This window comes from Aquila chrysaetos, chromosome 6, assembly GCF_900496995.4.
Source record: "Aquila chrysaetos chrysaetos chromosome 6, bAquChr1.4, whole genome shotgun sequence".
NCBI classification, from domain to species: Eukaryota; Metazoa; Chordata; class Aves; order Accipitriformes; family Accipitridae; genus Aquila; species Aquila chrysaetos.
Window position 1 is genome coordinate 3,635,011 of NC_044009.1, and position 12,280 is coordinate 3,647,290.

At 42.8% G+C, this 12,280-nt stretch overlaps 2 protein-coding genes across 4 annotated transcripts in view; one reads left to right on the forward strand and one right to left on the reverse strand.

Moving 5' to 3' along the window:
* The window catches only part of TNFRSF4 (TNF receptor superfamily member 4), a 32,996-nt gene extending 30,394 nt beyond the window's left edge, over positions 1-2,602 (forward strand). The window contains exons 12-13 of the transcript XR_005932708.1: positions 2,106-2,215; positions 2,497-2,602. The gene's annotated coding sequence lies outside the window, so the exon portion shown is untranslated. The remainder of the gene's footprint in view (positions 1-2,105; positions 2,216-2,496) is intronic.
* Positions 2,603-2,623: 21 nt separating this feature from the next.
* Positions 2,624-12,052, reverse strand: LOC115343034 (pleckstrin homology domain-containing family N member 1-like). 3 transcript variants are annotated; one of them, XM_030018476.2, is made up of 12 exons: positions 11,882-12,031; positions 11,651-11,787; positions 10,386-10,464; positions 9,709-9,855; positions 8,748-8,834; positions 7,472-7,544; positions 6,666-6,802; positions 5,234-5,380; positions 4,579-4,665; positions 4,351-4,426; positions 3,831-3,907; positions 2,624-3,045 (listed from the first exon to the last, which is right to left on the reverse strand). In XM_030018476.2, the coding sequence occupies exons 2-12, from the start codon at positions 11,737-11,739 to the stop codon at positions 2,971-2,973; spliced, it is 1,074 nt and encodes a 357-aa protein (XP_029874336.1). In that variant the 5' UTR covers positions 11,740-11,787; positions 11,882-12,031; the 3' UTR covers positions 2,624-2,970. The 3 variants fall into 3 exon arrangements, with proteins under 3 accessions (XP_029874336.1, XP_029874335.1, XP_029874338.1); XM_030018475.2 differs by having other exon boundaries at positions 11,651-12,052; XM_030018478.2 differs by lacking the exon at positions 5,234-5,380 and having other exon boundaries at positions 11,651-12,031.
* Between the last annotated feature and the right edge of the window lie 228 nt (positions 12,053-12,280).

The following is a 12,280-nucleotide window of genomic DNA, read 5'->3' on the forward strand; positions in this document are numbered from 1 at the left end:
ATGGAAAAAAATGCAATTTTTTGTGGGACAGTTGGTAGCACTTAGTCCTTTTTTAATTAGGAGTTGTCCAGCACTTATCTTAAGCTTGTCTTTGAGTTGTCCTATGAACTGAGGAATCTAATTGTAGAAAAAGTTCTTGGGCCACCAGTGGTAAGTAAAGGCTTGTTGCCATTTGGTGGGAGTCTTTCTTGAGTACGTGTTTTGTCATACCAGTCTGGGGAGTGTTTACCCTCGCCAGCAATCTGTCCCTGACCTGACATGCTTGAATTCCATCCAAGAGGATGTGGATCGCTCCGTTACAGCCACGGCTGGACATCTGCTGGTGCTGTCCATCTTTGGCTGTAAGAGAAGCAGCTCTCGGGTAGTGTCTTGGGGTTGGAATTGGTGGTGGTGTCTGTCCGTCTGTCTGTGAGGCTGATCAACGGGTCCGCACCCCTTCTGCTCCATGGAGGGGAGCTGCCTGCTCCCAGACTCAGAGGGCTCTGCTTACAACTGTGATAGCATTTCACAGCGTTCACCTGGCTGTTCAGCTGTGTTGTGTGGCCAGTGCCGTTGCCTTTGTTTCTTGAGAAAATGGTAGAAAAAACCAGTGTTGCACTGTTGTTGTGTCCTGCTGCAGCCTGCTTATGAGTGAGGACTCTGAAAAGCAGATAGCACTTAACTAAGAAATTTCTGGAACAATTCTGTTTATACAACAAAGGTGGAAGAAGTCTCCTACCTGCTGAAAAGTGTGCCTTTTCATTCTGCTTTCCATTCTACTTGAGACAGCCTTACAAACTGCCTGGGGGTGTTGAGTGTCTCAGACCTGGTCGGCGAAATCTTTCACCTTCTTAAGAGCCAGCTCTCTTAGCACACGTGCTTTAATACTACTTAGAAAGGAACACAATTGATAAATTTTAAGAAGCTACTAATATAACATGTTTAGTGATTTCTTAGATGCTGATGTCACTTGGCTGTGCCTGAGGCTCCCTTTCCTGCCCCAGCTGGCGTAGTGAGAATTGAAACTGGCCTTCAGGAGGGAAACCTCCTATTACTCTGAATTCTCGGATTTTCCAATGACCTAGCTCTGAAGTTAGAACCAAATTTAGTAGCTTTTCTCTGAGTAATGTATATTATTTTCCTGATGCTGGATCTGGTGTTACCATGTAGTGTTTTGTGCTTCTAATCTGGATCTGTATTCCTGAATTTTGACTTCTAAAATGGAAAAAGTATGATGGCAAAATTTCAGGGCAGGAAAATGGCACCGAGCAGAGAAGAGGAGTTATCTTTCTATCTTTGTTTTCATGCACCTTCTGCAAAAATTTAATTAAAAAAATTATTCTGGATCTACATTTCTTTAGGATTTTCTCTGCGTGTAAATGTTTAAGAAACTTCATACTGTTAAAACAAAGTTTTAAACTTTGTTTAAAACAATGTTTGATACTTAGAAGTGGCTTGCTGTTTGTAATCAGATAAAGACCTTCCCACGCAGTTTTAGGAAATGTAGGGTAGCAGTTAGGAGAATAAGCTGACACACTTTTATATAGTCATTCACTTACATACATAAATAATGATCACAGGTGTTTGGGGCCCCAGTGAGCTCTGGGGATTTCCTCATCTTTTAGCTGCAAAAAAGAATGAAAGAGTAACAGGATAAGAGAAATGCCTGAGGTATAGAAACGGCTTTTCTCGTACTAGAGGTTTTGCTCAAACAGAAGGCAACTAAGCATATGTGCGGGCAGTGTTTTGTCACGTTACCATGTCTGCTCATGTTTCCTGCAAATTATTAGTGTTTTGAAACTGAAGAAGGTAAAACAGTATTTTCATGGGACTTCCTGTCCTTAATTTTTTTTTTTTGTCCCCTTTCCCAAGGGAAGGGAAATTAAGCAATTGTGTGATTACATGCCTGTTTTTCCAAATAACTTTTCAACTTATTGCCTAGTTTCAGCCCAGCCTGGCAGAGGTGTTCAGTTCTTAAAAGCATCAGGAAAAGAGACTCATAATTTATGGTGTTCATGGGCATACCTTTGTTAGATATTTTTTTTTCTTCTAATATTGTTGAAAAAAATTTTTTTTTTCAGTATACGCAGCTGTCTGTTTTCTTGATTTACCTGTGACCAGCGTAGGCTGCATAAAAGAAAAATTGGCATAGAACAGGGACCACGCAACCACACAAAGCTTGTTCAAGTGACTTTGCAGCTATACCACACATGCAACCTGGATGATTAACCTACAGGTAACTGAGAACTTCTGTTTGAAATTAAATGCTTGGTTGTTTTGGTTTGTGGCAACGCTTCCTTTTCAGTGCTACATATATGTAGAGTGGGGAAAAAATTCTTAAGGTGTTCAAAATGCAAATGGAGTATTTTGAAATCATCAGAATGAATAGATTTGATTCAGCCTGGAGGTTTTGGGGTTGTTCTTCTTGGAGGGTAGAAAACAGCAAAGAGTATTTGGGGAAACAGTTTTTGGTTTGCAAAAACTTTCAGGATTAACATTTCTTCTTTATTTTGACAGAGAAGAAAAGCTATAGAAAAGAGACTGTTCACCGTCAAGAATTGCACTGTGCCTGCCATTTCAAAGGAAGGCAATGGCTCTGCAAACCAACAGTTACTTGAATGCTGCTTTCTACGCCTGGTTTAGGTTCAGGTAAACCTAAGTTTTATTTGTAGCATTTACGCAGTATTTTATAGTGTTTCTTTTTCTGGTAAGAATCAGGCAATAAGTATAGTAAAAAAATTCAGAAAGATTTCTCCTTGAGGCATATGTACAGCTGAGGTCAGAATCACAAGATCCTACATTGATTGCAATGGCCCATTCAAAACAGCAGCCAGTGGAGAATAGTTCTTGCGCAGACCCTTATTCACCTCTCGGTCTGAAAGAAGGTTGATTTCCAATTTCTGGTCTATTCTTACTCGTTGTTGCAGCTTCTTTTCTTTCTCTTGGGATCGTATTCAACATACCTTCTTCTTGTCACTGCGTGCTAATGTCCTACTGATGTTGCCGAGATTTCTTAGGGATGATTGGTGGTGGCTGGAGAGTCAGATGATCAAGGATTTTCTCTGGCTGGAACATATTTTCAGCACGTGAATATCCTAACTCTGCCAAGAATTTCCATGCTAGATAAACATAGCCATGCTCAACTATAGAATAGACATACTGATTAATAAATACTCAGAGACCAACATCTCTCCTGCTTTTAAAACATCCACTCCTGATTCACCTTTCTCTCCTCTGAGCCCAGATAGGGTTATCCACTGTGTAGGGTGTGCTATATGTGCTGGCCAACAAAAAATTGACTCTGAAAACTAGAACCTAGATAAGGTCCAATTTGGAGGACCTACTTGGAACTAACTCCTGTTTACATCAGTATAACTTCCAGGGAACCAGGTCATAAGCTGGTAGTGCTATCATGGGTATTTTAGGAGGTAGTGTGACATAATGTGTCTCTCTAGCTTCATGACTTAGAGTCCAGTGGGGCCTGCCTCCTCCCCTCAGTAGTTCTGCTTATTTCAGTATGTAATTTACATTGAAATCAATGCAAGTTGAGTGCTTAGGCATCAGTCTTTCACTCTTAGAGTAGGTAGGTGTTTTGCCTAAGAGGACCCAAATTCAACCCCTGCTGACGGAGTGTATTTCTTTTTTTAAATACCCAGTGATATTTTACTGGCCAAATGGATGAGTCTTAACAGGAGAAAGATAGGCTTGAAGACAACTCCCTACTCAGGTGAGTCTTTTGTGGAAAAGGGGAAGAAAAGTTGGGAGGATGGTACACTTTAGATAAATCTATGGCTGGGAAAATCGCAGGCTTGAAAAGAGATATTGCTGCAGTAAAGTTCTCTGAAAAATACCTTTTGTAGGTAGAAGAGGCATTTTTCATAATCTTCTGCTGTGGAACAGGTGATAAGGATTGGTTCTGTCAGTCTTCCTGCAAGACATTAGCAGGGAAGTTTGGTGATGGAAAAATGTGCAAAGTTTGCCATGACACGTAGTTTATTAGCCCATAGCAAGGAACGTCACAGGGACTATCCCTTGTGGGAAGACAACCTCACAAGATAACCCATCCTCAAGGCAAGGCTGAGCACTGGTGTTGCTCAGTTTCTCATTAGAATCACAAAATGGTTGAGGTTGGCAGGGACCTCTGGAGGTCACCTGGTCCAACTCTCCTGCTCAAGCAGGGCCACCCAGAGCCAGTTGCCCAAGACCATGTCCAGATAGCTTTTGAGTATCTCCAAGGTTGGAAACTCCCCAACCTCTTTGAGCAACCGATGCCCGTGCTCGGTCACCCTCACAGTAAAAAAACCTGTTTCCCTATGCTCAGGCAGAACCTCCTGCGTTTCATAGCTCTCATCTTTTTTTTCAATTACATACCTGTAATTTCAAACTGTAACCTCCCCAGCATGGCGGATTTCTCCTTTGCCTGGATTCCATTTAGGGGGAGTTTTCCCTTCAAAGAAGAAAAGAAAAAACATGCTTTTCCTTCATCTCCTCCCTTTTCTCCTTGCTATTCAGACATTTTCATCACCCAGTGCTGCTCACTAGCTCCAGCTCCTTTTAGTTCTTCACTTATTTGACTATTTCCAGCACTTCCTCTGTTACCTTGTATGTGATTGCAGTTCTGTCCTTATCGACAGAGAGGAAAAGCAGATCTTCTGGAAATAGGATCAGCAGTCTTTCCTCAGAGTCCTGTGGAAAAGAGGCATCTTAGAGACAGCAAAAATGTTCAGTAACTTCCACTCAGTGGATCTGTCTCAGTCAAAGGCAGAATATGAATTTTAATGACTATGACAATACACCAAAACTTGGAACTATCTGCAGCACCCAGCTGCTTCTGTGCCAGCCACGGATACTATTCTTTGTATTTCTTTTTCAGGTTGGTTATTCATTGCTTAGAAAGCTGATAAGATATCACAAAGTGGTGAGTTTTTTTAGAATAGGTCAGGCACACATCTGCAAGGAAATGTTTAGAAAATGCTGATCTTGCTGTGTGATTGGAAAGGGGCGGATATCCCTCCCAGCTCTACTCCCTTGGAAGTTGAGTGCAACTGTTCAGGCACATTGTCAGAAGCAGCTTTCAAAAATACAACTGTATTTCCTTTTCTCTCTTTAATGCTGTGGGACTCTGACATAATTAGCCTTTTTTTATTTTTTTTTCCTTTTCTTTAGGCATCGGTTCCCTGTGAGCCTAAACTTTCACTGATTCCAGTCTTCTTAAAGCCACCCACATGTCAGAGTGGTATACATTGTACATTACCCCCATGCAGCCACTAGCCACTTGCACCATGGTTAAATACTGTATCCTTCCCAGATGCTGAATAGGTTTTCCTTCCCACTTCAGAATGGTGTTACACAACAGATGTCTCATCAGCTCCCTTTTCTTCCACTGTTCATCACACGGCACCTTTTTTTTTTTTGAGACAGAGCAAAATGAGATAAAACTACAAGTATGATGTTTTTCAGGGTTATAGGGTGGTAAAAGAAAGGTATTTAGGATATATGCTTGGAAATTGGGAAACCCGTGATGATGTTCCTAGTTTGCTGTAGGTTTCCTACCTACTTGAACAAAATCATGTGTACTGTGGTTTCATGAGCAGCAGCTGAGACAACCAAACAGCTTTAGCTATTAAAAGGGAAAGGTCTCATTTTCCTTCTCCCCCTCAGAAGAGGTTGTTTGAGACATTGGTTTGATTTGAATTTGAATTTCATCTTAGTTCAAAGCACTTTGGGCTTGGCATTCAAGTCCCTTTATCGGAGGATATTTCCTTTTCCTTCAAAGTAGTGCTATCCAGCTGACCGGGGAGTGGGGTTTGATGTGGGCTCACGGTATGCGTGGCTATACTGAGTCCTGGATGGATTTCTGCAATCTATACTGAATCCTTGGAGCAGGACCACCTGGGCTAACTACTGTAAAAGTAGTTTGTATCCACTAGCTACAAACAATTATGTGAACTGTAGGGAGCATCAGAAACAAGCGACTCTTAAGGATGGGTGGTCTGGGTTGCACTTTCTCCCCCCAAACTGAAGACAAGCATGCTGAGGTACAGTATCGCCCTGGAGCCTATGCTGTGCTAGACATCAAGGCTAGCAGAGTGGATGTTTAAAAAAGGGGAAACCTTACCAGAACTGTTAGTAAATAACACTAGGGAGTGGGGAAAGACAGGCTGGCTTTCCAGTTGACTCTTACTCTTCAGGAATCTGAGCGCGACATGGGCAAATGCTCTGGGAGGACTCGCTGCATTGCTGTATGCGAATTGCCTAAGGCACAGCTGTAGGGGTGTTTTCAAAAGCAGTGTAATCCTGCCATCTTGTGATCCTTGTGGATGTTGCAGTGTGCAGTGTGTCACTTGTGCGACAGTCAGCATGTATCGAAGAGTAGTAAGTCTTTATTTTGTGACTGTAACTAAGAGGAAATCTAATTTTTTAAATTTTTTTACCAGTGTAGTAGTTACATCCCAGAACAAAAACGATCAGTAATTTTTCTAAAATCTCTCACGAGCATAGAGTAGCAGTTGCAAATTTGTGTGTAGCGAGTTTACTTGCCATAGCCTAGAACAGCTTCCTCAAGTAACACTGTTCATTTTCAGCCTGCGTTCTAAAAATCCCTAAAAAGCCCTGTCCACTTTGAAAGCTGCCACTGTTTCCTGTTTTCATCCCATTCTCTTTACACTTCTTCTGTGTTGACTCACCAGAAAAGAGATATTATTGTTGGGACTGACTGGGCGGTGAGCGTTTGCCATCTTGATTTGGTGCTGGAGGTGTTGAACCCACATGTTGAAGTCCGCTGAATTCTGGCAGCAAATGAGCCTGGATTCTATCATGGACCCTGTGCAAAGAAACATACAACCCCTGGGTCTGGGGAAGGATGGTTGCGATCTGCCTTTGAGCCTAGCAGGTGAATTCTGTCTGCTGCCCTCTGCTCCGTCATTCATTATCTCTATAGCCACATTCCACCTGCACTTTGATATCTCATGATGAAACAAGCTCGTGTCTGTCTTGCATTGTTCTTGATGGCAGATACTGGGTTGGCACTGGGACAATTAGGTAGCTTCCTTGTTCCACATGCAGACATCAGCATTTGCCTCATGTTTAGTGTAAGCAGAAAATTAGAGGAAAGGGGAATCTATAATTTATATTGCCTTGCATGGGAGGAATTCTAGTTAACCCTAAGGCATTCTTGATTTAAGGCTGTGCAGCAGTTGCGTCCACCTGTGAAAACTAAGATTCTGAATTCCTTCTATCTAGCTAGGTCTCATCCTTCTGTGCAGCCATAGCGTATGCTGCCTGTGAAAGTCCAGTCCAGAAAGGCATGGCATATTCTCCAGCATGGCTGAGTGTTGGAGAGGAGGCGTGCCCCTTCTTCAGTAGCCCTCTGTGTGGCTGCATAACCCCTCTCATCTACTAGCCACCTAGGCCAGTCCTTGAAGGCTGGAGCATGGGTATCACTGCTTTGTGACTATCACAGGCCCCTTCACGAACTGCAGAACAGGCTTACCAGAAATTTCAAATGTGTGGCTGATTCCACTTGCAATCTTTCTCAGATGCATCCCAACAAGAGGAAGGAGACCCTGGTATGGTAGGGAATTGTGTTAGAAATTCGTTGGTAACAACAGCTTCTCTGTGTCCCACTGCGGTCCCCCTGATGTACAGCAGAATGCTTTTTGCAAAAACCAAAGTTGTCCCATCCTTCGAACATTTGACTTTAAGGAAGTCTGTGTGGGATGACATTCACCTCATTGTCTGAAGACATAGGAAATCAGGGGTTTATTCATGTTTCCCTACCTGTAAAATGACTGTCCTCTTTCATAAAGTGCTCTGAGGTATAGGGGGGAGATCCACCAACAGACCAAGGCTGGTGTTGAAAAGTTCTTTGTATGAACTAGATGGAATTTCATCTGCCTTGCAGCCTCCCCCTCTTTAATTCCTGCCCCATGTCCCAAACCATGCTAGAAGACTACACTCGTGTTCAGGACAAAGAGGCCCTAGTTTGCATTTTGGATCCTGTATTTCATAAACTGATGATTTCTCGTCTGTGTCCTCTTACAACACCAATCTTAACCGATGGAGGGACCTAGATTTTTATCGACTTCAATGTTATATAGATCAAGGACCTTTCTGTAACTACTTTCTGTAGCTACAAAGTTTTCTAGTTTGGTGCTCTTTTTTTCTCATGTTTAGGATCCACTGACATACACCAAAGACAGCCATCAGGAGACATTGCTGTGCTGAAGGCAGCTCTTCTGGGTATGTCTCTCCTTGGTATACCATGTCTGTCCCCCGATACACCTTTCCTAACTCTCTCTCCTGTAATCTCCTGTTCTTATGACCTTCTTTCGACACCTCCTGGTTGATGCCTTGTTCACTTAGCTCCCTCATACAGAGTTGCAGTCCCTCTCCCTGGGTGAACAAATTAAGTCATAAGAGGCCACCTAACATTATAGATCCTAGAAGTAGGCATAGAAATAGAAACTGGCACTGCTTCAATTCCTGGAGCAGACTCGCTTCCCTGTTCAAAGCAAGCTGAAAAATGGAGAATTATGAGCTACTGTGCTAGAAAACATGCCAAAGCTCCACTGAACTCAGTGAAGTGTCTGTCTTGGCTGATGGGACCTGCACATGTTTGCTCCATCATGAGCCTTCCTCTTGGCCGGGCACCGAGGGTAGGTACTCTTTTTGCCGTGTACCTGCTAGAGCTATGAGCAAAGAGATATTTAAGAAACCTTGACTATGAGCACGGATACAACAGACACAAAAAGATTCTTGTGCTTTACCTCATAAACAAATGCCGCCTTTGTACGATCCACTGAAAGAATCAGCAAGTGGGAGGAGGACAGCACAACGTAGCGTTCACACATCTCCTGTTGAAATAAGATCAATTGTATCTTCCCTCCAAAATGTTTCCAAATTTTTTTTTAAAAAAGGAAATTGTATTTCTTCAAAGCTCTTCACCCTACCTTCCTTTCTGCTGATACAGTACTTAGGGCACCTTTATGTACAGACAGTGCTGATAGGTTGTCATGCTTACAGACCAGTTGGTAACTAGGAACTATGCAGTGTTTAGCTGCTGGGCTGTCTTGCACTAGGTCACAGTTTGACTGAAGCTTTATGTCAGTACTTTGTAATTTTATATCATCTTTCTTTAAATGGTCTACGTGCGCTCTCTGAGCACTAGTAAGCCAGAGCATGGCATTCCTTTGAGACTGGGAGGTTTTACTCATGTGTATACAGACAGATGAACAGTGATGTGCAGTTAAAGAGATGTGAATTCATGACAAAGCTAGAATAGATCTCAGTTCCCTCTTCTGACCTCATCAAAACCAGGGTAATGGCAATCACACTGCATTAGTTTTATCAGTCATCTCCAGTACCTGTGGAGGGGGCTCGATTGTTACACATCCAAATTTGCAACCATAATAACCAGTCCTTATCTCTTTGGGGAAAAGAATATAAGAAACTTCTGACAAAAAGGACATTGTTGTTTCCCCAGGCAATGAATGAAAACGTTCATGATGCTCAAGGAAGTGGCTATGAAATCCATTCAGCTTTTATTGGCACTGGTGAAAAAAGTTGAACATATTAGCATTAACTCTTGAAAACAAAGGTCAAGACAAACTGTAGCTTTAGTCAAGCACTGAGATATGACAGTAATTTGGACAGGATGTATGAAATCCAAATTTACCCCCACCTTATCCCTTGCGTATTACTTAGTGTTTGTAGTAAGAGGATGATTACCTCCATGCAATAACTTCTCAGAAAAACCAGGGAGGACCAAATAATTTCCCCAAGAGAGTGGATGTTCATCCCTTCCCAGCCACTGATAGGCTGCGTGATCAACAAGTTCGCTAGTTCCTCCCGTGTTCTTCCCCACAGTACTGCTGTCTGAAACAAACAAACGTCAGCATGCATTTCTTCTTGTAATCTTACCAGGAATACCCTGTAAAGTAAGACAATTAGAGGTGGAAAAATGGAAATGAGAGCTGAACAATAATGATTTATAATACTAGCTAAAAGAGAGAAGGGGTGCTTTTGCAGCCCAGACGGTGGGAGATTTGGATGTTGACCATATATGTGAATTTGCATAAATTGCTTCCCCTCTCTCTGAGCATCTTCTCTCAACAATGGTGATAAAACATGGTCCCGGGAAAAAATCCAAAACCGACTTGTGATGACAAACTTTCTTGCATGTGAATTTGTAGAACAAAAGCTGAAAACCTATACCTGGGTCTCAAACCAGCCAGAACTGTTGGTTACTTGCTTTCAAAACAAAGGACATGTCATAGCCTCTGGCACTTTACTGTAATGGGATACCACATCAGGATAATGCCATGGTGGGTGAGATAAATAGGCCTATGATTTCTTCCCTGATTCTACATAAAAATCTTTGCTTGCATGACCCTGCTCATACTCACATCTTCTGTTTCTGCTAGGATTGCAGGGTCCTTAGGATGGAGGGATGCCTCGCTCTGGCCTTCTGAGTTGGACCACATTCTGAAATGGAAGGGAATATGGAAAGGCATAGAAAAGCACTTACAGGTGTTGCATTTTAAAAAGAGAGAGAGAGATTAATGCTCAGCGAGCAGACAGATTTATGGATTTCTGGCATAAATTTGATGTATTTTAGAATATGCTATTTTCTACAGGAATATTGGATGGTAACAGCTCAGTGAACCCTAGGGAAAAAAATGCAGCAGGTGCAGAATCAGAAAGCAGGCATGTCAAGGAATAACACATCTGAACTTTTGGGGAACATACCATTAAATACCCCCCCCCCATTAAGCAGAGACTAGGTCGTAAATTTAACAAGGCACTTAGACTCCTAATTTTCTACTGGCATTACATAGAAAAGAGTGTAGGGATGATGAAGGCACTCTCAGTATGCCTGCCTTAATGGACAAGGAAGGAATAACACTGTTTCTTGGAATGTGGTGAAATTATGGAAGGAAATGGATAATGTAGCTCAACACTTGGCCTAAAGTAAAGAATGCTGAGGTGGTAAGGTAACAGTCTTCACATATGTAAAAGACCACTAGAAAGAGGTGTGTAAGATAGAGACAATGGCCTTACCTGCATTAAAGGTTAGCTATTAGGAAGAAACAGTGGCTTGCCTGGGATATTGCAGAACTTACATCACTGGAGGTTTTCAAGGACAGGCTAGACAAGCATCTGTCAAGCAAGATTTAGGAAGAGCTGAGGCTGCTCCAGAGGTAGAAGCAGGACTAAAGGCCTCCTGAGCTGCTTTTCATGCCCCTGATTTGTCTCTGACATGTGACAGTCTGATTGAAAACATGTATTTCTGACAAAACATGAGCAGTGCTTGCCAGAGCCCCAGGAGTTAGTTGCGATTGCCTGCCCAAAACAGAGTGTTACATCCACGGCAGGAAGGTATGCTTCCACCTTCAGTTTCTCAAATGCTGGCCCTGTATCTTAAAAGGCTGCGACACCCCGAGGGGGACATATTGAGGAGAAGTAAGCGGTTTAGCTAGAAGACTAGATGAATCTGACACTTAGCGTTACTGTAAATTCTGGCTAGAAAAGGGGAAGAAGAGAAAGCTTTTCCTTTAGCGGAGTCATATTTGGAAAGCAAATACAGCCATTGAGTTTCAGTCTCAAGCACCAAATGTCTTTCTGTTTGAGTGGTGCTGATTCATATGCCCCCCCCACCATTGCTACCTACCTGATCCTGCCTGGCTTCAGTAGCTCCCCCTCATCCTGGCCAGTTCCCGCAGACCCAGCCTGCCTGGCACTCAGCTTGCAGCATCCCATGCTTGGTCACTGGCTCCCCCGTCCACAGATGCTTGCTTCAAACTGATGCTGCAGTCACAGGATGACATGAACGTGCCTGAACTACAGTCAATTAGAGTAAGCATAGGAGGGGAAGGAAACACGCATGTACCCTTCAACTTACTGCTCATTTAAATTTCTCTTGGGTTAGAGGCAGCAGCATCTGAGATGTAAAAGCATTTCCTGTTGGTTTTAAACCTCTCTCCCTTCCTCCCCGTCTCCTTGGTCCCCCAAGCGTCATTGTTTCCTGCTCAGATGGTGGCCTGATATGATAAGTGTGTGCTGCTGCTTGGCTGTCACCTCAACCAAATGGAAAATAGAGTCTTAATATAATGAGGTTAAAGGTGCAAGGCACAGAGCATCTAATGAGTGAGGGAGCTGCACGTACAGCTGTGAATGATGGGACAAACTGGGGGTTTCCACTGTTAAGCCTTAGGTTTAGCCTTTGCAGCTTCTCTCCCTGCCTTTTTATATAAGGACTTTGTACGTAAAAAGTTTGGCCTGTTTCTGGATTGCACTGGTC

Bases quoted from the DNA above. Each gene is read 5' to 3' on its own strand.
- LOC115343034 (XM_030018475.2), bottom strand. From the start codon at position 11,739: ATGGGATGCTGCAAGCTGAGTGCCAGGCAGGCTGGGTCTGCGGGAACT. The intron at 8,835-9,708 runs GTAATCATCCTC...TTATTTCAACAG, and splicing joins TGAGAAGTTATTGCATGGAG to GAGATGTGTGAACGCTACGT. The intron at 3,046-3,830 runs GTATTTTTCAGA...AATATGTTCCAG, and splicing joins GCCTCTTCTACCTACAAAAG to CCAGAGAAAATCCTTGATCA.